The sequence below is a fragment of the Entelurus aequoreus genome, linkage group LG12 (assembly GCF_033978785.1).
Source record: "Entelurus aequoreus isolate RoL-2023_Sb linkage group LG12, RoL_Eaeq_v1.1, whole genome shotgun sequence".
In the NCBI taxonomy this organism is placed as follows: Eukaryota; Metazoa; Chordata; class Actinopteri; order Syngnathiformes; family Syngnathidae; genus Entelurus; species Entelurus aequoreus.
Genome location: NC_084742.1, coordinates 46,559,394 through 46,586,712, shown reverse-complemented (window position 1 = coordinate 46,586,712; position 27,319 = coordinate 46,559,394). Strand labels below are relative to the sequence as shown.

Sequence of the window (27,319 nt, the reverse complement as noted above, 5' to 3'; positions counted from 1 at the left end):
TTATAATCAGGCATTTATTTTATTTAATCATGTCAGTCAACACAGCTGTACATTGTACACATTACAAATAAAAGTACCATTACCTCAACTATACTGCAAAGCGGCATGCTTGCGGGAAATGTCTTAATAATGAACACAAAAAACACAAAGTATGTGCAGGAGATGCAGCTTCCTGCAATGTATAATGCTGCTTTACACATGGTTGATGACGATCAATAATAACACGAGGGGAGAGCAAAAGAAAGGTACAGCAAAAAGGAATGGAAAGAATCGTAAATTGAGTTCATTTTAGAAGGTAGTAATGGTGACATGAGACACATACCAACAGGGCACGCTGGGCGGGTGGTAACCCCTTTAGAATACAACACTCTGGTGTACTGCTCAGAATACAGCCAGTAGAATTTTAGATGTTCACTCAGTGAACCAGCTCGAGCTGGCTGGTGGAGAATGGCAGCACTCCGCTGACATAGTAGGCAATGCCCAGGGAAAGGAGGGCGATGACCACCAGCAGCAGGAGAACCCTCCAGAAGCCCAGGTCCTCCACAAACTCCTGCCATGTGGTCCGGAAGCTGGACAGCACGCCTTCGCTGTTTTGCAGGTTGGGGTTGAGTAAGGAGTGGCTCTCCATGGCACTGCAAACACGCCCATGCATTTATTATTATGTTGTCACCAAAAATTACCACAAGGTATGCTACATATACAAACAAAAATACATTTTAACACAACTGGTAAAACAAATAACACAGGCATGTACAAAACCCCAAACCAGTGAAGTTGGCACGTTGTGTAAATGTAAGACAAGACAAGATACTTAACGTTCAAACTGGAAAACTTTGTTATTCAGAATTTGATGCCTGCAACATGTTTCAAAAAGGCTGGCACAAGTGGCAAAAAAGACTGAGAAAGTTGAGGAAAGCCATTTATCAACAACACCCAGAAAAGGCACCGGCTTTGCTGGGCCTGAGCTCATCTAAGATGGACTGATGCAAAGTGGAAAAGTGTTCTGTGGTCTGACGAGTCCACATTTCAAATAGTTTTTGGAAACTGTGGACGTTGTGTCTTCCGGAACAAAAAGGAAAAGAACCATCCGGATTGTTATAGGCGCCAATTTTAAAAGCCAGCATCTGTGATGGTATGGGGGTGTATTAGTGTCCAAGGCATGGGTAACTTACACATCTATGAAGGCGACATTAATGCTGAAAAGTACATACAGGTTTTGGAGCAACATATGTTGCCATCCAAGCAATGTTATCGTCAACACCCCTGCTTATTTCAGCAAGACAATGCCAAGCCACGTGTTACAACTGCGTGGCTTCATAGTAAAAGAGTGCAGGTACTAGACTGGCCTGCCTGTAGTCCAGGCCTGTCTCCCATTGAAAATGTGTGGCACATTATGAAGCCTAAAATACCACAAAGGAGACCCCAAGGAGACTGTTGAACAACTTAAGCTATCAAGCAAGAATGGGAAAGAATTCCACCTGAAAAGCTTCAAAAATTGGTCTCCTCAGTTCCCAAACATTTACTGAGTGTTGTTAAAAGGAAAGGCCATGTAACACAGTGGTAAAAATGCCCCAGTGCAAACATTTTTGCAATGTGTTGCTGCCATTAAATTCTAAGTTAATGATCATTTGCAAAAAAATTACGTTTCCCAGTTTGAACATTAAATATCTTGTCTTTGCAGTCTATTCAATTGAATATAAGTTGAAAAGGATTTTCAAATCATTGAATTCTGTTTTTATTTACGAATTACACAACGTGCCAATTTTACTGGTTTTGTGTTTTGTATGTTTACTAGAAAAATATGTGATCGCCTCTACAGCCATTAGTGGTATTTTTTTTGTAATGATCTCACATAACGAGTTTGATTTAGGACTACTTTCCTTAAAAGCCAGAACTAATTTGTGTTCTTCAAGAACACATACAACGCATCTGGAAAGTTTTCACGCAGCTTCATTTTTTTTCACATTTGTTGTGCGATAGCCATATTGCAAAATGGTATAATTAAATTTTTTTCCTAATCACAAAATTCTACACAGAACACCACAATTTGACAACATCGAGAATTATTTTTTTGTAATGTTTTCAAATATGCACTGTTTAAAAAAATCGGAAATCACATGTACATAAGTTTTCACACCCTTTCATAGTTCCTGCCACCTAAACACAGCCCCACAGCATGATGCTTCACCGTAGGGAAGGTACAGACCAGGTGATGCTTACTGGTGCTAGGTTTTCTCCATGATGCCTGGCATTCACCAAAGAGTTCAGTTAAAGTGAAGAGCTGTGAATACTTTCCAGATGCACTCTAACCTGTCTGTGGGGGTTGAAATGTTTGCTGGTTTGGTCAAATGTGTATTTACATTCTGCCTCTCTCCTTTACAATAAACCTAGCAAAACCAATTCTGGACTACTCATATCTTTGTATGGGGGTTAATGTATAAATACATGTTCACTTCACTGTAGTTTTAGTCATCCTAATTGGGTTATTTTAACAGCATTCCATCTATTTACAATATTGCACCATCAGGCATCCATATGGACACCTATGTGCCTTCCAATGAGGGATGGGTGTCATGTAAAATGGATCAGATATGGAGGCAACATAAAGGGTAACTGCTCTGTTTTTTGGAATTTTGCCTATCATTCACAATCCTCATGTAAGACACGTGTTTTTCTTCTTTTTTTATACATTCTAACTAGAGATGTCCGATAATATCGGCCTGCCGATATTATCGGCCGATAAATGCTTTAAAATGTAATATCGGAAATTATCGGTATCGTTTTTTTTATTATCTGTATTTTTTTTTTTTTTTTTTTTATCAAATCAACATAAAAAACACAAGATACACTTACAATTAGTGCACCAACCCAAAAAACCTCCCTCTCCCATTTACACTCATTCACACAAAAGGGTTGTTTCTTTCTGTTATTAATATTCTGGTTCCTACATTATATATCAATATATATCAATAAGCACACATGATTGTGCGTGCTGCTGGTCCACTAATAGTACTAACCTTTAACAGTTAATTTGACTCATTTTCATTAATTACTAGTTTCTATGTACAGCAACTGTTTTTATATTGTTTTACTTTTTTTTTATTCAAGACAATGTTTTTAATTTATTTATCTTATTTTATTTTTTTTTAAAAAGGACCTTATCTTCACCATACCTGGTTGTCCAAATTAGGCATAATAATGTGTTAATTCCACGACTGTATACGTACGCTTACAATGGAGCTAAGGGAGTCGCTCTATTCCGTCTATTAAGACTAAGACTTCCTTTTATTGTCCTTCAAATTTGAACTTTACAGTACAGATAAGAACGTGCTGACACCGAATTTCCACTGAATGCGAAATGGCCGCCAACCGGCATGCACGCGCTGGCGGACTCTTTCCGTTGTAATTCAAGTCAATGTGTCCGTTTCCAGCGTCTGCGGAATGTCACCGACATGCCATTTCGCAGTCCGGCGCTAAATAATCGGAGAGCTTCTATTTTTGCCGGACGCCGCAACAAATCCATTCAATGTAGCTCAAATCTGCTAGCGTTGCACAGGAAGTTATGAACAAACACAAAATAAAGTATCCCGTTTACCTTCAAAATAAAACACTCTGTCTTCAAAGAGGATTGTATTCTACACTTTGAAAGGTCCTAATGGGCGGCGACGGACATGAAATCAACTTGTCCAAAGTTTTCAGACTTAGGCAACTAAGTGGGGATACGGGGGCACTGTGTCAAATATCGGCTGAAAAGGAGACCGGGAAAGCAGAGGACTGGTCGTGTGACACGCTCGCCAGGGATGATGTTACTGTCGTAATGTTGCTCGCTGCAAAAAATAACGTTTTTCATCAAGACAGGACCAAGTTTATTTGCTTCTGCACTTCTGGAAGGACAGAATTATTTTTTTGTGGTTTGCTTTAATGCTACTTCCCCTATCACAGGGTTACGCGCAGATTTGCGAGATCTTGTAAAAGTCTGCGATTTTTCGCTGCAAGACGGAGCCGCAACCTACTCAGTGGCCTAGTGGTTAGAGCAGACCTGGGCATTGTACGGCCCGCGGGCCGCATCCGGCCCTTTGCGCATCCCTGTCCGGCCCGCGTGAGGCCAATCATAAATTACAAAATAAATTTTAAAAAGTATCTATGTCGAGTGTGCAATACAACAGTGCTGCTTTTGTTTTGAAAAGCGTTATTTGTATTACTTCCGTGTGGACGTATGCGCGTGTGCGATTGTGAGTGAATTGAACGGCGCAATTACAAATTACAAAATAAAGTTTAAAAAACATCTATGTCGTGCGCGCAATACAACTGTGCTGCTTTTATTTTGAAATGTGTTATTTATGCCGTATGTCCGGAGGGAACCTGTGAGGGAAGGTGCATAGAGACAAGTGATGAGACGCTAAAAAAAGAAAAGTTGATGAGGAATGGCGTGTTTCCAACAAGAGATGGACTGCCAAGTATTTCTTTACATAAATTAATGGTAAAGCCGTGTGCTTAATGTGTGGTACACAGGTTGCTGTGTTTAAATATCATTTTAATCGCCACTACACGAAGAAACACGAGGGAAAATACCGGGATGTGTCTGATGAAGCGCGCGCAAGGGAGGCTGATGCGTTGATGGTAAAACTGCAAACCCAACAAGGACTTTGTGCCATATTTCACACCCCCAGAGATGCAGCCGTCAGGACAAGTTTCGTCATTTCTCACAAAAGCGCCAGAAAAAGTAAGGCGTTTTCTGACGGAGAGTTTATTAAGGAGTGCTTATTGGACTTTGTTGCGCTGATAATGCCCGGAGACAGGACTGTTTTTCGCTAACTTTGGATGAGAGCTCTGATGCAGTCAATTAAAGAGACAACCACAGGTAATGACTTGTTCACAGAGGTAAATGCGTGTTGGGACACGCTGGCAGGTGTGACAATCCAATCCACTTTATTTATATAGCACATTTAAACAACAAAATGTTTCCAAAGTGCTGCACAACAATATTACAAACAATATTCAAATATTATCCTTAGCTCCACCAATGACTGAATAAAAAGAAAAAAACAATTACATATAAAACCAATATAAAAAACAATATACAATAGATATGATTAAAAACTATTTTTAACAACAGATGGTTGTCCAAATCTGATGGGGAAAAATGTTGGATAATGCAGGATAAAGTGACCTTAAAAAGCAATCTGCTTTTGTATAAAGTTAAGTTAGGTTAAATGAAATTATTATTATTATTATTAATTATTATCATCATTATTATTTATCTTATGGTATATCAAAAATAATATTGAGCAAAATTTAATTGAAATATTGTCGTGTGGCCCTCCAGCAGTGCTCGGGTTGCTTATGCGGCCCCCGGTGAAAATTAATTGCCCACCCCTGGGTTAGAGTGTCCGCCCTGAGATCGGTAGGTTGTGAGTTCAAACCCCGGCCGAGTCATACCAAAGACTATACAAATGGGACCCATTACCTCCCTGCTTGGCACTCAGTATCAAGGGTTGGAATTGGGGGTTAAATCACCAAAAATGATTCCCGGGCGCGGCCACCGCTGCTGCCCACTGCTCCCCTCACCTCCCAGGGGCGATCAAGGGTGATGGGTCAAATGCAGAGAATAATTTCGCCACACTTAGTGTGTGTGTGACAATCATTGGTACTTTAACTTTACAGAACGGCGGTGGGGATTGTTAAATGGAGGTGAATAAACAACGTTTATTCTGGTTCACAACTTTTAATCAACTGCTGCACAGAGGAAAAACCGGAAACACTCAATCCCCACTCACTGGATTGGTTCGCAGCTGAGTGTGAAGCGACTGGGATGAGAATCAGCACCTCCAAGTTCGAGTCCATGGTTCTCGCCCGGAAAAGGGTGGAGTGCCATCTCCGGGTTGCGGAGGAGATTTTGCCCCAAGTGGAGGAGTTCAAGTACCTCGGAGTCTTGTTCACGAGTGAGGGAAGAGTGGATCGTGTGATCGACAGGCGGATCGGTGCGGCGTCTTCAGTAATGCGGACGCTGTATCGATCCGTTGTGGTGAAGAAGGAGCTGAGCCGGAAGGCAAAGCTCTCAATTTACCGGTCGATCTATGTTCCCATCCTCACCTATGGTCATGATCTTTGGGTTATGACCGAAAGGACAAGATCACGGGTACAAGCGGCCGAAATGAGTTTCCTCCGCCGGGTGGCGGGGCTCTCCCTTAGAGATAGGGTGAGAAGCTCTGTCATCCGGGAGGAACTCAAAGTAAAGCAGCTGCTCCTCCACATCGAGAGGAGCCAGATGAGGTGGTTCGGGCATCTGGTCAGGATGCCACCCGAACGCCTCCCTAGGGAGGTGTTTAGGGCACGGGGAAGACTCAGGACACGTTGAGAAGACTGTGTCTCCCGGCTGGCCTGGGAACGCCTCGGGATCCCCTGGGAAGAGCTGGAAGAAGTGGCTGGGGAGAGGGAAGTCTGGGCTTCCCTGCTTAGGCTGCTGCCCCCGCGACCCGACCTCGGATAAGGGGAAGAAGATGGATGGATGGATGGCACTCAATCCCCATTTCCCGCCCACAAACACTGCGCATGCGTTAACCCAGTATATGGAGAAACATGTTAACAGGGATTGCCAAACGGCAGAAGGCTGCGCCCTACCGCGGTGAAGCCAGTCCGCGGCCATTTCGCATTCAGTTGAAATTTGGGGTTAAAAAACACTTACACACCTCCATCAGTTATATATAGATGCTTTAAGTATATCTGGAATGCAGTAACATTTATAATAGCATGTAATATTTACCTATTTTGCTTCTTTTAAAGCATATGGCAGCGCATTTATTTCACAAACGCATCACAACATTTGCTTTTTTCTTCGACAACATCACTGATTACTACTCAATGCAGACTTCATGAGAGCCAACAAACATAATAAAATACGGGTGTAACGGATTGATTGATATCGATGTACATTCCTAAATTTAATGTATACCGACCTGTGCTCAGCTTGTTTGCCTTTCAAGAAATAGGTATCGATCTAAGGCTGAAACGACGCGTCGACGTAGTCGACGTCATCGGTTACGTAAATACGTCGACGCCGTTTTTGTGCGTCGACGCGTCGCATAATGACGTCACACTACCGTCATGGCGAAGCGCAAAGCAGACGATCAAAGAAGACGATGCGAGCGGTGCGAGCGAGGGGGGGGGAAAGCATGCCAATAGTGTGGGAGTATTTCAATAAACGGCCTAATAATGTTGTTGTATGCACACTGTGTCGAGCGGAAATGGCCTATCATAGCAGCACAACGGCTATAAACGAACATTTGAAAAGAAAACCATCAACTAGTCAATCGTCCGCGCGAGCATACGTTGTCATCATTACACAAAAACATGAATGTGTCATTTGTATCTGCTAGGGGTGTAACGGTACGTGTTTTGTATTGAACCGTTTCGGTGCGGGGCTTTCGGTTCGGTACGGGGGTGTACCGAACGAGTTTCTAAGCTAAAGTCTTAACAAGCTGCTTTGCTCCGTCTGCCTCTGTCTCAGCACGCAGCATTGTCCCACCCACACAACCATCTGATTGGTACACACGCAGCATTGTCCCACCCACACAACCATCTGATTGGTACACACGCAGCATTGTCCCACCCACACAACCATCTGATTGGTACACACGCAGCATTATCAGCCAATCAGCAGTGCGTATTCAGAGCGCATGTAGTCATCGCTTCAGCGTGGAGCAGATAGGTGTTTAGCAGGTGAGCATCAGGCAGCAGACTCTCCCCAAATGATAATAAACACCTCCCAGTCAACTACTAGTAACATCACTATGAGCCCGTTGACCTTCTAGAAACTTAAACTGCAGCTCAGCTCGCTCGCAATCCTGGCTTGAGGTGAAGGCTAATTAGCTCTCAGTTCCAGCCACATCGACCCCTTCTGAGCGCCTATTTTCAGCTGCTGGGAATATTGTAAACAAGAAAAGAACCAAAGCATGTAGACATGCTAACCTTTCTTCATTACAACTGTTAGACACTCACTGGAATGAGTAGAATTGGTTATTGTGTACTGTGTTGGACTGGATGTTTATTTTGCACATTTTAAAAGCAATACTTAATGTTTACAGTGCTCCAGAATATTTAGATTGGCACTTTTTTGTATTGGATGTTTATCTTTATTTTTGCACATTTTAGCAAATAAGCAATACTTTCACTTTTGTTGAAATGTTTACACTGTTGTTACAGAATATTTCGTTTTGCACTTTTTTGTATTGGATGTTTATCTTTATTTTTGTACATTTTAAAGCAAAAAAAGCAATACTTTTACTTTTGAAATGCTTATACTATTGCAGAATATTAAGATTTGCACTGGATGTTGACTTTTATATTTGCACATTAAAAAGCAAATAAGCTACTTTTAATTTTGTTAAATGTTAAAAGTTTTAAATGTTTACATTGTTACAGAATATTTAGTCATGTTGTTGTCAATGTTGACTGAGTGGCCATACTTCTTTTTTTTTGTAAATAAAAGCCATGCCTTTTGAAAAAACGGGCCTACATTTATTTTTTCATCTTCATTTTGAATAAAAAAATAATCGGCAAAAGGAAAAAATAATCTATAGATTAATCGAAAAAATAATCTATAGATTAACCGATTAATCGAAAAAATAATCTATAGATTAATCGATAGAAAAATAATCGTTAGCTGCAGCCTTATATCGATCCAAGATCGTTTTAAAAGGGAGTCGATCGATTTTATCGATACTAGAAAATGGAAAACATTGGATTTATTTGAAGTTTAGCACTTTTAATAATAAAGATGTTTAATATCTATTCCCGCCTGTAGCTCGTCATCAAAACGAAAATGGCGGCTATCAACAGAGGTCGAGAAAGGTCATAACTAACGCAAATGCCACAAGACAATAGTGTAATATCTGTGTTGTGTACCAGTGTGCCTTTAAGAGGTGGTTCTGTTGTGTGTGACGGATGCGATAGTGACAGACTAGTGAATGGAGTCCCGCCAGAGCTTGGATGTATTGTATTTTTTATTTGAAGGACAATGTGCAATTACATTAAGATGGCTGCACCAGATTTAGCACCATGCACGTCTGGGTGTTGAGTATTACCGACCGGTCTCCCACCTTCCGTTTATTTCCAAAATTCTCGAAAAAATTGTTGCACAGCAGCTAAATGAACACTTAGTGACTAACAATCTCTGTGAACCTTTTCAATCCGGTTTCAGGGCAAATCACTCTACGGAGACAGCCCTCGCAAAAATGACTAATGATCTATTTCTAACGATGGATTCTGATGCGTCATCTATGTTGCTGCTTCTTGATCTTAGCGCCGCTTTCGATACCGTCGATCATAATATTTTATTAGAGCGTATCAAAACACGTATTGGTATGTCAGACTTAGCCTTGTCTTGGTTTAACTGTTATCTTACTGACAGGATGCAGTGCGTCTCCCATAACAATGTGACCTCGGACTATGTCAAGGTAACGTGCGGAGTTCCCCAGGGTTCGGTTCTTGGCCCTGCACTCTTTAGTATTTACATGCTGCCGCTGGGTGACATCATACGCAAGTACGGTGTTAGCTTTCACTGTTATGCTGATGACACTCAACTCTACATGCCCCTAAAGCTGACCAACACGCCGGACTGTAGTCAGCTGGAGGCGTGTCTTAATGAAATTAAACAATGGATGTCCGCTAACTTTTTGCAACTCAACGCTAAGAAAACGGAAATGCTGATTATCGGTCCTGCTAGACACCAACATCTATTTAATAATACCACCTTAACATTTGACAACCAAACAATTAAACAAGGCGACTCGGTAAAGAATCTGGGTATTATCTTCGACCCAACTCTCTCGTTTGAGTCACACATTAAGAGTGTTACTAAAACGGCCTTCTTTCATCTCCGTAATATCGCTAAAATGTGTTCCATCTTGTCCACTAGCGACGCTGAGATCATTATTCATGCGTTCGTTACGTCTCGTCTCGATTACTGTAACGTATTATTTTCGGGTCTCCCTATGTCTAGCATTAAAAGATTACAGTTGGTACAAAATGCGGCTGCAAGGCTTTTGACAAAAACAAGAAAGTTTGATCATATTACGCCTATACTGGCTCACTTGCACTGGCTTCCTGTGCACTTAAGATGCGACTTTAAGGTTTTACTACTTACGTATAAAATACTACACGGTTTAGCTCCAGCCTATCTCGCCGATTGTATTGTACCATATGTCCCGACAAGAAATCTGCGTTCAAAGAACTCCGGCTTATTAGTGATTCCCAGAGCCAAAAAAAAGTCTGCGGGCTATAGAGCGTTTTCTATTCGGGCTCCAGCACTCTGGAATGCCCTCCCAGTAACAGTTAGAGATGCTACCTCAGTAGAAGCATTTATGTCCCATCTTAAAACTCATTTGTATAATCTAGCCTTTAAATCAGGGGTGTCAAACATACGGCCCGCGGGCCGGAACCGGCCCCCAAGGAGGTTCGATCAGGCCCGCAGGATAATTTGAAAGTGGAAAAAATGCATAAAAGACATGGAATTAATATTTTAAATTCGCTGCAATTCATGGATTATCCGCTAAGGGGCGCACTCTTTCCATCAGAGTAGAAGACAAGCCGCATCACTGAGACAGACTGAAAACAGCAGACGGTATCAATGCGCCATCTGCTGCTTGTTACGACGTTGTTAATACCTTGGTCTGTACCTCTCCGCTACACCCTCATTAGCCAAAATGTCGTTATCCAAACGGAGAAAAGTAGATAAGGAGTGTAGAATTTTCAAAGAAAAATGGACCACGTCCTATTTATTTACAGAGATGCACGGAAAACCTTCGTGCTTGGTGTGTTTGCAACAAGTTTCGGTATTGAAGGAATATAATATTCGACGCCACTACGAGACTCATCACAGCGAAAAATATGACGGCTTGCACACAGTTTTCTGACAACATACATGCATTTAAGTTGAAGCTGACTTTGTGGGAGATGCAACTGGCAAATGGCAACCCTGCTCATTTCCCCTGTCTGAGAGATGTGTGTGTGACCAGACCTGATGCGGACATGAAACGGTACAAAGACAAAATTGCAGGACTACTGCGGGAGTTTGAGAAACGTTTTCAGGTATTTTGTGAACTTGAGACAGAATTTTCAGTTTTTCGCTCACCTTTCACAGTTAAAGCTTCTGATCTGCCGGTCGAAATTCAGCTAGAGATAATTGATTTGCAGTGTGATGCAGATTTGAAGGGCAAATTTGCCTCTGTAGGTCTGGACAGATTTTATCAGTATCTACTACCAGGGTACCCCTAATTAACAGCCCTGGCTGCTAAAATTTTGTGCATGTTTGGGACAACCTACCTTTGTGAACAAATTTTCTCAGTGATGAATATCAATAAAACAAAAATGCGTTCAAGGCTCACAAACAAGCACTTAAATGACATTCTGAAAGTGAAGCTAGTCAGGACATGACACCTGGTGTTGATGCACTTGTACAGGCCAAAAGATGCCAAGTTTCAGGAACAAATACAAGTCCAGACTAGACTAACACCTTTAAAATGCTGCCTTAGATACTGTTTGCATTGAAAGAATACAGCTCTGTGAAGATGAATCCTTACTGTGGTGATTTAAAAAATGTGCACTTTAATGTTAGTCAGCAGCTTCAAAACAAAAGTTGTGTGATGGAATTCTACTGTTCATACAACTCCCTACATTTTCAGTATGTATTGTATGTGTATGTATGTTTCATGTATGAAGTTTACAGATTTACAAGACAGGCGAACACTTTCTTCATTACACATTTAAAATCACTCTCCTTAGTTTGTAAGGTGTACGCAGGGATTACATTTAGATTTTATATGCGTATGTGTAAGTGGTTTAAAAATTCCTTTCTTTAAAAGTCTCATTTAATCTTAAAGTGCATTACTATATTTTTCAGTACCAATTAAAGTTTTGTGCCTTTGTACAATCAGTGGGATCAGTTGCAATGCATATTTGTGAATGATAAAAGTAAATTGCACATTTGTCTAAGGAAATATGAGGTGTTTCATGAAATGTTTTGTAAAAGGATAGTTCATTAAATTTCAATATTTTCCTAATGTTCTTGTGCTTCTTTACACCAAAACAAAGGAAAGACATGATATTTTGGTTATTTATAGCAGAGTATGGTATAATTTTAATGGTCCGGCCCACTTGACATCTCCCTAGGCCGTATGTGGCCCACGATGCGAAATGAGTTTGACACCCCTGCTTTAAATAGACCCCCCTTTTTTAGACCAGTTGATCTGCAGTTTCTTTTCTTCTCTCCTCTTCTCCCCTGTCCCTTGCGAGGGGGAGTTGCATAGGTCCGGTGGCCATGGATGAAGTGCTGGCTGTCCAGAGTCGGGACCCCGGGTGGACCACTAGCCTGTGCATCGGTTGGGGACATCTCTGCGCTGCTGACCCGTCTCCGCTCGGGATGGTTTCCTGTTGGCCCCGCTGTGGAATGGACTCCCGCTGATGTGTTGGATCCACTGTGGACTGGACTTTCACAATGTTATGTCAGACCCACTCGACATCCATTGCTTTCGGTCTCCCCTAGAGGGGGGGGGGTTACCCACATATGCGGTCCTCTCCAAGGTTTCTCATAGTCATTCACCGACGTCCCACTGGGGTGAGTTTTTCCTTGCCCGTATGTGGGCTCTGTACCGAGGATGTCGTTGTGGCTTGTACAGCCCTTTGAGACACTTGTGATTTAGGGCTAAATAAATAAACATTGATTGATTGATTGATATTAAACGTGAGTTGAGGCGAACAGCAACTCTTGTATATAAATGTTTTGACTCACTGAATTTGTTACTGCTTGTTAAGAAAGCGTCTGAGAGTGTATGTCCAACTGTGTTTCTCCTTCTACGTTACCCGACCGATCGGAAGCGAGAGCAAGACGACAAGTCTGCCCCGGTCGTCCTGCTTGAAAACTGCAAAATCGACGTCTCCAAAACCACCTCATGAGAGCGCAGAAATGTTTCTGTGATATTTGACAGGTTTTGCGAAATATGGGAGTTTCCATTACCTTTTTTTTGTAGCGAGATTTAGGTTTTGCACTTTTCTAAGGGTAATGGAAACGCAGCTAATAAAAAAGCCACCAAACAACTTTAAACCACAAAAGACACAACGAAAGTGACAGCGCTGCAATTGACCGCAACCCACGACTTCCGGAACACAAGAAGTCATTTGATGTGAAAGAAAGCAATAGAAGAGATGGATGAAGGACGTTATGGAAATTAGGAAGAGAGGGCCAACACCATCAACAGGAATGAGGGGACATAAATGTCCACACACCGGGGACGCTGTCCGTCATCGGCAACGCCAGGGCAAAGTACAGATACCGTTTGAGACCAGAAACTGTATCGTATCCTCCGGGTCAGCGAACTTTATTTAGCAGGTAAATCAACTGTTAAAATGTTGGTTACTGTACTTTTATTGAAAATTGCTTGAATGTTTAAAATTATAGCAGTAAGTGTTTCCTCCTGTTAATTCAACCTGATTGATTGAGACTTTTATTAGTAGATTGCACAGTATAGTACATATTCCGTACAATTGACCACTAAATGGTAACACCCGAATAAGTTTTTAGACTTGTTTAAGTCAGGGTCCACGTTAATCAATTCATGGTAAAAACTAAGTCGTTGTCGCCTAAAGTGTTCGTTGCACTTTATTCAAATAAAATGTGAATGAATTGGCCATTAATTGTTGTTTACTTGCTTGTTTGTATCCATAATTCCTTTATACATAATTACATTACAATAAATAATAAGAATATAGTAAACTTCACCTGCGGTGTCCAGTATCCACTATTTATTTCACAGTCACACTAGGGATGATGCTCGAACCCGGTTTTCCCGGTTGTTCGATAAGAAAAGAACCGAGTCCTCAGACTCAAATCCCTTTTTGAGAACCGGTACCCGTTATCGAGACCACTATAGTAAAGAAAAAGAGTTGGTTCTTTATTCGAATCCCTGGGAACGAATCCCAAATGGGCAATGTTATGCCCATTTGATTGTAGACTCTTACTGACACCTTGTGGCGATATGAAAATACTACGTGTCATTAGTCTGGCCACTTCCGGGGTTGGCGAGTCAGTTCAGTTCATGAGACAATTGAGAAGTAGACAAGTTGTGTTAGCTCCTACAAGCCTTGGAAAAGATAAGTCTGTAAGTAAACTGTTTAACTTGTTTATGTAACTCAATATTGGAAAGTGGTTACATTTAAAACTAAGATGTTTATTGAAAAAAAAATGTTGTGCACTTTTTCAATGGATGTTTTGAGGACTTAAAATGGCTGCCAGTCGTGTATTTCCACCATCGAAATAGTTTCAACACTCAGAAGTATTTGTTTGATGATATTACTGTATATTTGTGTGAAGCTAATATTTACATATTGTGTAATACATTTCAGTATGTTAATTGATTCACATAGCTTATACATTTGTCATTGTGTGTATTTCAGTTTAAAAAAATAAAAAATAACAGTTCAGTGCAAGACAAAAGTAAAGATAGGAAAAGACAAAGCAAGATCAACAACAATAAAGAGTCTAAATGGATTAATCTGCTTTGGAACTTTATTAGACGTCTTGGATTGTTTATTAGCTGTCTGCCTGTGTGTGTAGTTAGTATGTTCCAATAGCAGCAGAAGTGCACTTTTTGGAGAGCTGTATTATTTTCAGTTTTATGCCCAAGGGACTGATTTTATTTAACACTATATTATTATTTATACACCTATAGTGATCACACAGACAGGTTGTTTTTGTGTTACTGTATATATTTGTTTTTCTGAAAAATCCCACTTAATATACTTTGGGTAACAACAGTCAATATTTATTTATTTTAGTTTTTTAGGGGGGTAACAGTCAATATTTATTTATTTATTAGATTAAATTGTTTTCTTATATAATAAAAGTGAGCTTTTGTTAAACCAAATATTGTGTTTTTTTCCATATACAACAACCTATCTGGATTCGATAAGAGAATCGATAAGGAATCGGTTCGATAAGAGGATTCAATAATAGGCTCGAACTCGATAATTTCTTATCAAACATCATCCCTAAGTCACACTGCTTGATGGTGTTTTTCTTTTTAAGTTACTGAATCTATTCAAACTCACTGCATCATTTTGGATGATATCGTTTTAAAAAAAAAAAAGAAGGCCCGTGAGTCGGATCATCAACCACAAATATCGAATCGAATTGTTGTTAAAACTAATTGTTACACCCCTATAATAAAACATCACTTACTGTATAATGCCTGCTGTCACTGGGATGCCATCTGTTAGGATGTTCATATATTTAAGTTTAGATAAAGACTAACTCACATCCCCGCCATCTCCGGGTCTAAATTGGATGCCAAAGTTGACCAACTTGTTGGAATATATCCTCGTCCTTCTACTATCAAGGTGAGAGACATTATTCATGATCTACAATAAACTTTCACGAGCCTTGAGGCAAGAAAGCAGCTCACCAGCCGATGATGTCAACATAGCCACACAAGCTTGTTAGCTCTCTGCGATCACGTCGCCGCTAGTTTGTCTGCGTTGACGCTTATAATAATAATATCACTAATACTTGGTTATTATTCAGGTCACTGTTGGCGGTTTTTGGTGCTTTTAGCCCTTGGTTCTCGCTGCTCCTGCGTGTGCAGGGCCGGACCGCACGGGACGACCACCGTTAGACCTACCTCTCACTGTCGGCCATCTGCATGGTTTCCAGTTTTGAGTGGGCGCCTCGGTTGAAGCCTTTAACCTCCTGCTCCTCCAGTCCCTCCAGCAGACGAATGGCATCCTTGTTGACGCCTCGTCTTTTTGCCAGCACCAGGGGAGTCGAGCCATTGTGGTTACTACGACAACCGGCAGCATTAACTCTTAGGCCCACAACAGAACAGTGTTGCTTCTACGAAACACTTAGCAGATAACTTACCAAATATCAATCTTCAGCCCGTTTGAGACCAGAAACTGTATCGAATCCACGTGCCCGCACAGATGTAAAGCGGTGTTGCCTTGATAGTCTGTCGCCAACAAATCGGCGCCAAACTTATGCAGGAGGCGACAGATGTCTACGTTTCCCCGTGCAGCCGCGAGGTGCAGGCCTGTGCGTCCCCGGTTGTCCCGGATGTTGGGGTCACATCCTGTCTCCAGGAGCCTCTTGGCGAAGGGCAGGTCTCCGTCGATGCAGGACTGCAGCAGAGGCACATTAGTCTGCGACGAGTCGTTGATGAAGACATAGGACATGTCCGAGTGGGTGTCAGAAAATTCCAGCGTACCTGCAGGATGAAGAAGTGAAGCTAAGTGTCGGTCTTTAAAAGCATCAATGGCACACGTGTCTTGTTGGACAAAAAAACATGTATTGTATCATAAGAAATTGTATTCGTTTTTACAAGTGATGCCCTCCCACTTTCCTTATGTAGAGAGTCTGCTGGGGTTCATAAAGGAAACAATTCACTCATGGTGGTGTTTTCAATTTTATGCGCCAGCAGATAATATGGATTAACTCTAATATTGTAATAGATGGAAAGCTTTTCTTTTAGAAAAATATGTTTGAAGGAGGAATCATTTTTGTCAATGACATTATCAATGAGAATGGTAAGATTATAGAGTATGATGAATTTAGAACTATGTATGGCGATGCTTGTTCAAGCTTTTCATTTAATCAACTAACTGGAGTAATTGGGAAAACATGTAAACAAATTATGAATTATGGAACTACTAAATTATTAGTTTGTAAACCTCCAATAAGAAATTGTAGTTGGCAAAAAGGAACTAAAATAAATATAAAAATTGTATTTAATAAAGAAATCTCTGAAGGCTGCCCCCATATAACACATGTGGAAAATGGGAGGACTCTTTTGACTGCATGTTTCCATGGGATACAATATTGAAATTAATCTACAAAACTACTATCGTTATTTTTTTAAATTAAAATCATTTATAACTATTTACCAACGGGAAAAATGTTAAAACTATGGAATATGACAGAGTCAGAGGATTGCCGTTTTTGTTGTCAGGAGTATGAATCCACCCTGCATTTGTTTTGGTATTGTCATATTGTGTCTTTGTTTTGGGTGGAAGTTGAAAAAATGTGTTTAAGGATCGGTTTGTTTATGAAGCTTGATGTGGTTTTTGTTACTTTAGGAGAGTTCATTGATAGTCATGATTTAGTCAATTTAATCATAGAACTCAGTAAAAGGTTTATTTTTAAGGCCAAAAATAGATATTCACTTAGTATTACTTTTATTAAAAACATTTATTTAGCATTTTTTTAACTTTAGAAAGTTATATGGTTGCAACCGATAATGATGCCAAAAAACATAAAAATAGATGGGAAAATCTCAAATGCTTATTTTGAAAATAGAATTGTGTTTATAGATTATATGCAATCGGTTGTTGTGTTCCCTAATTTGAGTGTACATAAATGACCTGGACATAATCTGGACTGGACCTGGTTTTAAGAACCCTTTAAACAATCTAATTTAATTGACAACCTGGTCTGGTGAAGATAATGTCCTTTATTTAAACATTAACATTTTCTTAAACAAAAAAGAAACTAAAATGAAATAAAAACAGTCACATAGAAACTTGTAATTAATGAAAATGAGTAAAATTAACTGTTAAAGGTTAGTACTATTAGTGGACCAGCAGCACACACAACCCTGTGTGCTTCACAGACTGTATCCCTTGCACAGGGTTCGTACACCTTTTCCATGGCCAAATTCAAGCACTTTTTAAGGACTTTCAAGATCAATTTTCCAGTTTTTCCAGTACCCTTCAAAAGGCGAAAACCAGTGTGAATCAATCCATAGCCTTGTTGTTTGAGGTCACCAAATGCGGTCTGTAGGAAAAATACGGAACATCTGCTAAAACCTAAGCCTAACATTGAACCAGCAGTTATGGGGTATAGAAAATGAAGCAGTGTTTCTGTAGACTATTCAATGTCATTGGTGTTTGCAAACGTGTCTCCATTTGTGTTATTTTTCAAATTTCTTGTTCTTTTTCTTACTTACAGCACTCAATGACATCGAACAGCACGGATTGATTCACACCGTATTTGTGCTTGTAAACCGCATAATGTGATATAAATACACGCACCCTCAAAATGTCAATTTCACTCATTTATTAACAAAACTGTTCCACATTAATATAAGGACAATAAATTAAAGGAAAATATTTAGTTTGTTTCACAACACCTCAGTCACCTTTCATTAAGCATATCTAGCTTTATAACTGTGGCTATGATAACAAATACATTTTTAGTTAAGGGAAGATCTTAACATTATAATTTATCATTGACAAATGCTCGCTTTTTTAAATTTCATAGCTCGTAATAACTGTCCATAATTAACATGTAATCTAGCGCTGATCTCACAGTTTAGGCCTAGCATGTACCAAAAGGTTAGAAAACAAAACTTTAGCTAACGTTAGTTAACTTGTAGGGCTAGTAATCACCGTGGTTTACCTTTCATATGACTCGAGAGAGCCGACTTTCCCATTGTGAAAAGCTGGAATTACTTTTTGCATACTTTGCAGCAGGCTACACGTGGATTTGGTCCACGTTTTATCCAAAGTTTGGATTTGTCATTTTCCATCCAATGTTCATTAAAACGACAACCTCCTGGCACGATGGACCGATGCACCACTGTCATCTTGGGGGCGACACAGAGCTGTATATACGGCTCTGGCATGACAACAACCTAATGTAAGGGCTCGTGCGAAGCCAACAAATCAAGCGTGTAGCTTTCATTTTTAAGAAAACATATTTTATTTTTTCCCATTTTAAAATTAGCCTATTGAGTCAGACTGGCGAGAAATATGATGAACATTTCCAAGAATTTACAAGCACTTCACCCAAAATTCAAGCATATTTCAAACCTTGAAAACACAACATTAAAATCCAAGCATTTTTAATGTTTTTAAGCACCCGTACGAACCCTGCTTGCAGACTGCATTGATGTATAGTAGGAACCAGAATATTAATAACAGAAGGAAAAACCCATTTTGTGTGAATGAGTGTGAACGAGGACGAGGGAGGGTTTTTGGGTTGGTGCAATAACTATAAGTGTATCTTGTTTTTTTATGTTGATTTAAGAATAAAACAAAAAAAAAGAAGTGAAGCAGAGCGGTTTGGATTGCTCTAAAATGTATTACACGGTCACGTCTACACAGTTACTGCAGTGACGTCGTAAAACTGCGGCAGCTATCTCTGGAAAATATACATTTTCATATTCTAGTCCAGTGTTTGGTGTGCCGTGAGATACAGTCTGGTGTGCCGTGGGAGATTATGTCATTTCACCTAATTGGGTTAAAAATATTTTTTTGCAAACCAGTAATTATAATCCGCAAATAATGTGCCGTTGTTGAGTGTCTCTGCTGTCTAGAGCTCGGCAGAGTAACCGTATAATACTCTTCCATATCAGTAGGTGGCAGCAGGTAGCTAATTGCTTTGTCGTGATCACAATGTGCAGACGATAGCGGGAGGCAGTGTGCAGGTAAAAAGGTATCTAATGTAGGGCTGCAACAGCTAATCGATTAAATCGATTATAAAAATAGTTGGCGATTAATTTAGTCATCGATTCGTTGGATCTATGCTAGCGCATGCGCAGAGGCTACTTTTAATTTTTGAATAAACCTTTATTTATAAACTGCAACATTTACAAACAGCTGAGAAACAATAATCAAAATAAGTATGGTGCCAGTATGCTGTTTTTTTCCAATAAAATACTGGAGAGGATAGAAATGTAGTTTGTCTCTTTTATCCGATTATCAATCGATTAATCAAAGTAATAATCGACAGATTAATCGATTACCAAATTAGTTGTTAGTTGCAGCCCTAATCTAATGCTTAAACCAAAAATAGTGTGAGTGCCGCTAAAAAAAGGCATTGAAGCTTAGGGAAGGCTATGCAGAATGAAACTAAAACTGAACCGGCTACAAAGTAAACAAAAACAGAATGCTGGACGACAGCAAAGACTTACAGCGAGTGGAGCAGAGACGGCGTCCACAAAGTACATCCGAACATGACACGACAATCAACAATGTCCCCACAAAGAAGGATAGCAACAACTTAAATAGTCTTGATTGCTAAAACAAAGCAGGTGTGGGGAATAGCGCTCAGGGAAGAAATGAAACTGCTACAGGAAAACGCCAACAAAACAGGAAAAGTAAAAGATGGAGCCTTGAATAGGTCAATAATTTCTAATGACATTGATTTTGATTCATTATTATTTTTTAAAGAAAGAAACAGCCTGCATGGCAGCTTTGTTTTATTAGAGTAAATAATGCAACATTTTCTTGTTACATTTCACCTGTTTGCTCTTTTATACCACTTTTTATGTTTTTTTCATCGTATTTTTAGAATGTGCCGTGGGGCCGTTAAAAAATTACCTGCGGGCCGCAAATGGCCCCCGGGCCGCACTTTGGACACCCCTGACATAGGTAAATGCGTGTTTGGACATGTTAGGACTGAAATGGGACAAGCTGGCAGGTGTGACAATCCAATCCAATCCACTTTATTTATATAGCACATTTAAACAACAAAATGTTTCCAAAGTGCTGCACAACAATATTAAAAACAATATTCAAATATTATCCTTAGCTCCACCAATGACTGAACAAAAACAAAAAATAATTACATATAAAACCAATATAAAAAAACAACATAAGTTAAGGTCCTGAGTAGTCGTGAGTTCAATCCCGGGCTCGGGATCTTTCTGTGTGGAGTTTGCATGTTCTCCCCGTGACTGCGTGGGTTCCCTCCGGGTACTCCGGCTTCCTCCCACCTCCAAAGACATGCACCTGGGGATAAGTTGATTGGCAACACTAAATTGGCCCTCGTGTGTGAATGTGAGTGTGAATGTTGTCTGTCTATCTGTATTGGCCCTGTGATGAGGTGGCGACTTGTCCAGGGTGTACCCCGCCTTCCGCCCGATTGTAGCTGAGATAGGCTCCAGCGACCCCCCGCGATCCCAAAAGGGACAAGCGGTAGAAAATGGATGGATGATGGAAGTTAAATATGATTAAAAACGATTTTTAACAACAGGTGGTTGTCAAAATCTGACGGGGAAAAATGTTGGATAAAGTGACAGAAATTAACCCTGTGCAGAAATTGACATTTTTGCATTGTATTATACATCAGGAAGCGTTGTGTAAGACATTGTTGAAAATAAAACCATCAAAAGCAATCTGCTTTTGTATAAAGTTACGTTAGGTTAAATGAAATTATTATTATTAATATTATTATTTATCTTACGGTATATCAAAAATAATATTGAGTAACATTTAATTGAAATATTCTCGGTGTGGCCCTCCAGCAGTGCTCGGGTTGCTCATGCGGCCCCCGGTAAAAATTGATTGCCCACCCCTGGTTTAAAGTCATATCCAACACTTGCGAGAACAACTTTTTACTGTCAGTATCAGCTGCTGAGTTTCATTTTTTAATTTTCGGATTTTTTCAATGAAAAAAATGTGCCTTAGCTCAAAAAAGGTTGAAAAACACTGCACTAGTCACCTGACAAACCATTTTTGTCCTCAATAGTTTGATTGATTGATTGAGACTTTTTGCACAGTGAAGTACATATTCCGTACAATTGACCACTAAATGGTAACACCCGAATAAGTTTTTCAACTTGTTTAAATCGGGGTCCACTTAAATTGATTCATGATACAGATATATACTATCAGATAGTGGCCTAGTGGTTAGAGTGTCCGCCCTGAGATCGGTAGGTTGTGAGTTCAAACCCCGGCCGAGTCATACCAAAGACTATAAAAATGGGACCCATTACCTCCTGCTTGGCACTCAGCATCAAAGGTTGGAATTGGGGGTTAAATCACCAAAAATGATTCCCGGGCGCGGCACCGCTGCTGCCCACTGCTCCCCTCACCTCCCAGGGGGTGAACAAGGGGATGGGTCAAATACAGAGGACAAATTTCACCACACCTAGTGTGTGTGTGTGACAATCATTGGTACTTTAACTTAATATATACTATCATCAGTTCTGTATACATGTTTGTATTAGACTTAGACAGTCTGGGATTGTTTGCGTCCGCATAAAAAAAAGGCGGAACATGATTACACAAGAATAATATGTTATAATATTCAACGATGTATCACTAAGTGATATAGTTTTATTACTACCAGCACAGTAAAATGAAGCTATAGTCAATAAGGTAATGCTAGCTAGCTAGGTCTTGTCACGCACACGCTCAACCTGGCAGAAATGAAGCGTATATAGCAAAATAATCACGCAGGACACTACGCTATGGACTAAGACTCAAGTTTGTCGAAGGTTGTGCTTCTCACCTGTTAAAATGTTCCAAAGCTGGTGCGAAAATATTTGTCGCTGTCCTAGAGCTAATGCTAACAGTAGTGTTGTGGTGGCAGGCTTCTTCTGGTTACTAATACTGATTACCGCCCCCTGGCGGCATGGGGTGGCGTTGCAAAAATAAACGTCAGTCCTGCACTATTTTGTTAGAAGTGAGAAATTCCTGTCATTGAAATTCATCTCTTGACAAAATTAGAAACGACTGGGAAGCAGAATTTGGCAAAGTTTTGGATGACAACTACAAAAGTACACTTGATTCATTAACGGTGTTACAAAAAAGATCAGTTAGAATATTACATAATGTTGGATATAGAGAACATAACCCTTTATTTATTGAATCAAAAATACTGAAATTCCACGACATAGTGAATTTGCAAACAGCTAAAATTATACACAAAGCAAACTATAATCTGCTGCCCAAGAATATACAACAATTTATCTCAAAAAAAGAGGAGAAATATAATCTTAGAGAAAAATGTAATTTAAAACATTTGTATGCACGTACAACACTTAAGACCTTCAGTATATCAGTATGTGGAACTAAATTATGGAATGGATTAAGCAAAGCAATCAAACAATATACTATTATGATCCACTTCAAGAAACTATTCAAACTTAAAGTGTTTACAAAGTACAAAGAAGAAGAACCATGATAAACATTCTCAATTTATTTCATCCATCCATCCGTTCATTTTCAAAATAATCTTACTCATCTCATCATATGAAATGTAACTTACTTACAGAGTATTATTCATTTATTTATTATTGTGATTACTTATGGAGTATATTGTGAATAAATTGAGAACAGGAAATGAACAAAAGTTTTAGCAACTGTTATGTAAAATAAAAGGGGTGGGATCAAATAAGCTCTGCTTCTTCCTACTCCTTTTCGAACATGTTGAAAAGAGAAACTGGAAATTGTGATGTATCATGTATGCATGCATGTTCGAAATAAACTCAAACTCAAACAATGACTGGAAATCTCATTGATACAAATAAATGATAGCACACCTTTTTCAAAACTTAATCTAATACAGTTTAAGGTTGTCCATCGCATATATTTTACTAATGCTAAACTTTCCAAAATGTATGCCAATATTGCAGATACATAATCGCTGTCAATCGACTCCTGCAAACATGACACACATGTTCTAGTCCTGTCCCAGTCTAAAAGCCTACTGGATTAATATCTTTAAACATCTTGAAGATGCATTACATTTTAAATTGACGCCTTGTTATTGGCTGTTTTTGGAATCCCACCAAACTATCCAAAAATCAAGCAGACTTTTAAGGATAGTATCGCCTTTGCATCATTAATAGCTCCTAGAAGGATTTTTTTGGAGTGGAAATCTCAGTTTGCCCCCAAGGCCTCCCTATGGCTTAAGGACCTCATGTTTTTCTTAGATTTAGAGACAATTAAATATAATTTGAGGGGTACACCAAAACAATTTGACTTGACCTGGTGCTGCATAATTAGTTACATAGCTAAATAAAAGACACTATAGGATAAATGTGATGCTCACTGTTGACAATGAACCTTTTCACTTACCTCAACTCTTTTTTCTTTGTTGTTTTATTCAGTGACACTTCTCTGTATGTTTGTGATTTTTATTTTTGTTGCTACGTTTTTTCCCCCCTTTTAGTCAGTTACTGTGATTCTCTATCTGCTTGTGGTGAAGAGGAAGGCAGTCCATTGCTCCCCACTGTGACTGAAATGTAGGACGGGGGTGGGTGGGGTTTTTATTACCGGTATTTTACTTTTATTATTTTTTTGTAATTTTTTGTATTTTTTTTGTAAAAAAAAAAAAAAAAGTGTCTGTTTTCTCAGTACCTGTATTATGATTTTCCTATCAAATGAATAAACAAATATAATTTAAAAAAAAAAAGAAATGAGAAATTCCTCTGTTGCAACTGAAAACATGACATTTACAATACAAACAGGAACAAATGAGTGAAAATATAACATTTTCATAAGCAATGAAACTGTTGATCATGTTTTGTGATTAAGTCGTAGTAATTATGCAGGAACGTGACATTTTTGGACAATTGATAAATATACAAAGATTCAGTATCAAGGGGCATGATTTTACAGTTTTAATTTGGTTTTAGTTCAGCACACAGCATTTAACTCTTCAACACATAACACTCTGTATTTTCTGCAAGCATACAAACATGAGGATCATACATACAACATCTTTTATTTCAAAATCCACCTCAACTGTATCAGATCAAGTCATTCTTCAGTAAAGGACATTTTTGTTGTTTTGGTCCTCTTTTAGGAAAACCACATTTATTTTTTCACAACTGCTGGCACTGAATGCATCACTTTTTTTTTTAACCAACCATATAAAACAAATCATTTTTCTGTCTAAAATTAATATAAGCATATTTGCCCGACCATTCCCTCCATCCCGGTAAATAAAAAGAGGGGATAGTATCATGATTTAGATAAAATAATTACATTCTAAATAAAAACAAAAACAAACAAATGCAGGAAAAGCATTGTGGTTGCAGTGGTTTCAAATCCCAAAGTAGCTTTTACTAGCCAGAGGTCCATTTGACTCATGTGTTTACTGTACTTGAAATATTATTTATAATGAAATAAACACACTTAAAAGCAGAAACTCAAATTTCATCCACAGAAATGAATAGCAAATATAAACAAATGGGGAAAAAAAAGCATTAGTGAGTATTCCAGAAAAAAGAAAAGAAGGGAACCACGGGAAATACTATGTACAGCAATATTTAACATTTTATCAGACAGTGTGTGAAAGTAAAAAGGGTTTACAGCAAGGGTGTCCAAAATACGGGCAGAGGGCAATTTCTGACCCACAGCTTATTTTTTCAATGTGAATTGGCATATTCGGAAAATTAGAAAACTCATTATTAATGAGATATATGCTATTGGGTTTTACAATAATTTGCTTTGTCGAGTATATTTTGTCCAGCTAGCTATATATTGACCTACAGTAAATGGATTGGTGTTAGCATCTTTAATGTAGAAATCTTTCTGTATGCGGCCCTCTGAGGAAAAAGTTTGGACACCCCTGATTTACAGAAATTGAAAGTCCGGGCAGTGGTTTGTTTGTCATATTTATTCCAATACATTGTCAGTGCAAAATATATGAAATTGTGGCCTCATTCAAGTCATCCATAACTGGTGTTGGCTAGATGTGTTGGAAAAAGTGCTGCTTTTATTTGACTCAATGCATGCGTGTTCATTTAGCACCTGAGGCGAGTTTGCCATAAATCTTTTCTGACGTTACTATTTTGCAAAAAAAGTCTTGTTGCCCATGAAAACAAACAAAAAAAACTGTTGAAAAAGAAGTGTGAAAAAAGTGAAAAAGTGCTGTGCGACACAAACAAGTCAGGGCAAACTTCTCCCAAATAATACTGTTGCCACGTTGACATAAAAGCAATTCCGTATTCCTTTTTGTGTTGGCAGACTAATGAGGTGTGTCAGTTTACATGAATGACAGCCTTGTCACTAGGGAAAAAATAGCTTTTAGAAGCAACGTAAACTATAAGGCAAGCTACAAGTTTACTTTTGTTGCGGGAAAATCAGCTTTGAAACAAGAACAGACTCAGTTGATGCAGGCGCAGCGCGTCAAGGAACATGCTCCAAGGGAGAGGGGAATGGTAACAGGAGCAAAGACAATAAAAACAACACAAGGCACAAACAAACAATAGCACCATATTGTCAGTGATAATCTAGAGGAGAGTGGAAACCTTCTCTCTTGCCGTACTCCTCGTTTTTCACCCTCAATAAACCATTCATTCCTACCACAAATAAAAACTTTCCTGAAGCAAAGGAGGCTTCTTTTCAGTCACATGTTCTTGCTGGTGTACATGTATTGGAAGATTTCCATCCATTCCTCTCCTACAAGACTTTGCTGCAGACTTGGCAGCGGCTGACTCTGGAGCGCTCCTGGCCTCCTTTCAGGGTCTCCTGGTCCGGCGAGTAGACAAACTCGCGGTTGGGGTCCACCGTGGTCAGCCAGAAACTGTACTTGTTGGCGAAGTAATGGCAGGTTCCCTTGGCCCCGTTGCACTCGATGAACGGCGTTGCGCGGAAGTCCTCCAGGCACGAACCGGGGGACACTAGTGACTGACCGCCTCCCTCAGCCCCCGCCGCCGTGTGCTGCATTGACGATCACATTTTAAAATTCCACATCAGTTCCTTTAAACCTCCTGACTTACCATAAGGAAGGAGTAGCCAATCCAGAGACTCCTCCAGCCAGGGGGGCAGTTAGGAATAGTCAAATCCTGGCTGTGAACCGATACCGCCTGAGATGGCGCTTCACAGACAGAACACCTGGACAAAAACGTTTCAAATATGAGTGAGGAGTCACACAAACATGCACAGCCTGATATTCAATTTAAACAAAAGTGGAAAGATGATCTCAATATCACTATCCAAGATGAGATATGGGAACAAGCCTTAAAGGCATACTGAAATGAAATTTTCTTATTTAAACGGGGGTGTCATACTTGATCATTTCGCGATATTTCCATATTTTTGCTGAAAGGATTTAGTATAGAACAACGACGATAAAGTTCGCAACTTTTGGTCTCTGATAAAAAAAAGCCTTGCCCCTACCGGAAGTAGGGTGACGACACCGGAGGAAGGGCTGCTCACATTTTCCTATTGTTTACACCAGCAGCGAGAGAGATTCGGACCGAGAAAGCGACGATTACCCCATTAATTTGAGCGAGGATGAAAGATTCGTGGATGAGGAACGTGAAAGTGAAGGACTAGCGTGCAGTGCAGAACGTATCTTTTTTCGCTCTGACCGTAACTTAGGTACAAGGGCTCATTGGATTCCACACTTTCTCCTTTTTCCATTGTGGATCACAGATTTGTATTTTCAACCACCTCGGATACTATATCCTCTTGAAAATGAGAGTCGAGAACGCAAAAAGGTCATTCACAATGACTTTTATCTCCACGACAATACATCGGTGAAGCACTTTAGCTACGGAGCTAACGTGATAGCATCGGGCTTAACTGCAGA

At 39.6% G+C, this 27,319-nt stretch overlaps 2 protein-coding genes across 4 annotated transcripts in view; both read right to left on the bottom strand.

The window, feature by feature from the left end:
* ankrd46b (ankyrin repeat domain 46b) lies at nt 1-22,411 on the bottom strand. The gene is made up of 4 exons (XM_062067036.1): nt 22,283-22,411; nt 15,911-16,253; nt 15,672-15,830; nt 1-632 (listed from the first exon to the last, which is right to left on the bottom strand). The coding sequence occupies exons 2-4, from the start codon at nt 16,219-16,221 to the stop codon at nt 416-418; spliced, it is 687 nt and encodes a 228-aa protein (XP_061923020.1). The 5' UTR covers nt 16,222-16,253; nt 22,283-22,411; the 3' UTR covers nt 1-415.
* A 1,977-nt stretch (nt 22,412-24,388) lies between these two features.
* col4a6 (collagen, type IV, alpha 6) overlaps nt 24,389-27,319 on the bottom strand; it is a 186,396-nt gene continuing 183,465 nt past the window's right edge. For all 3 annotated transcript variants that reach the window (XM_062066123.1, XM_062066124.1, XM_062066125.1), the window contains 2 exons: nt 26,505-26,619; nt 24,389-26,445 (listed from right to left, as the gene is read on the bottom strand). In XM_062066123.1, the coding sequence (XP_061922107.1) occupies nt 26,185-26,445; nt 26,505-26,619 (376 nt within the window). In that variant the 3' untranslated portion in view covers nt 24,389-26,184. The remainder of the gene's footprint in view (nt 26,446-26,504; nt 26,620-27,319) is intronic.

Bases quoted from the DNA above. Each gene is read 5' to 3' on its own strand.
- ankrd46b (XM_062067036.1), bottom strand. From the start codon at position 16,221: ATGTCCTATGTCTTCATCAACGACTCGTCGCAGACTAATGTGCCTCTG. The intron at 15,831-15,910 runs GTAAGTTATCTG...CGGTTGTCGTAG, and splicing joins GGGCTGAAGATTGATATTTG to TAACCACAATGGCTCGACTC. The intron at 633-15,671 runs GTAGGTCTAACG...GCGTGTTTGCAG, and splicing joins CAGATGGCCGACAGTGAGAG to TGCCATGGAGAGCCACTCCT.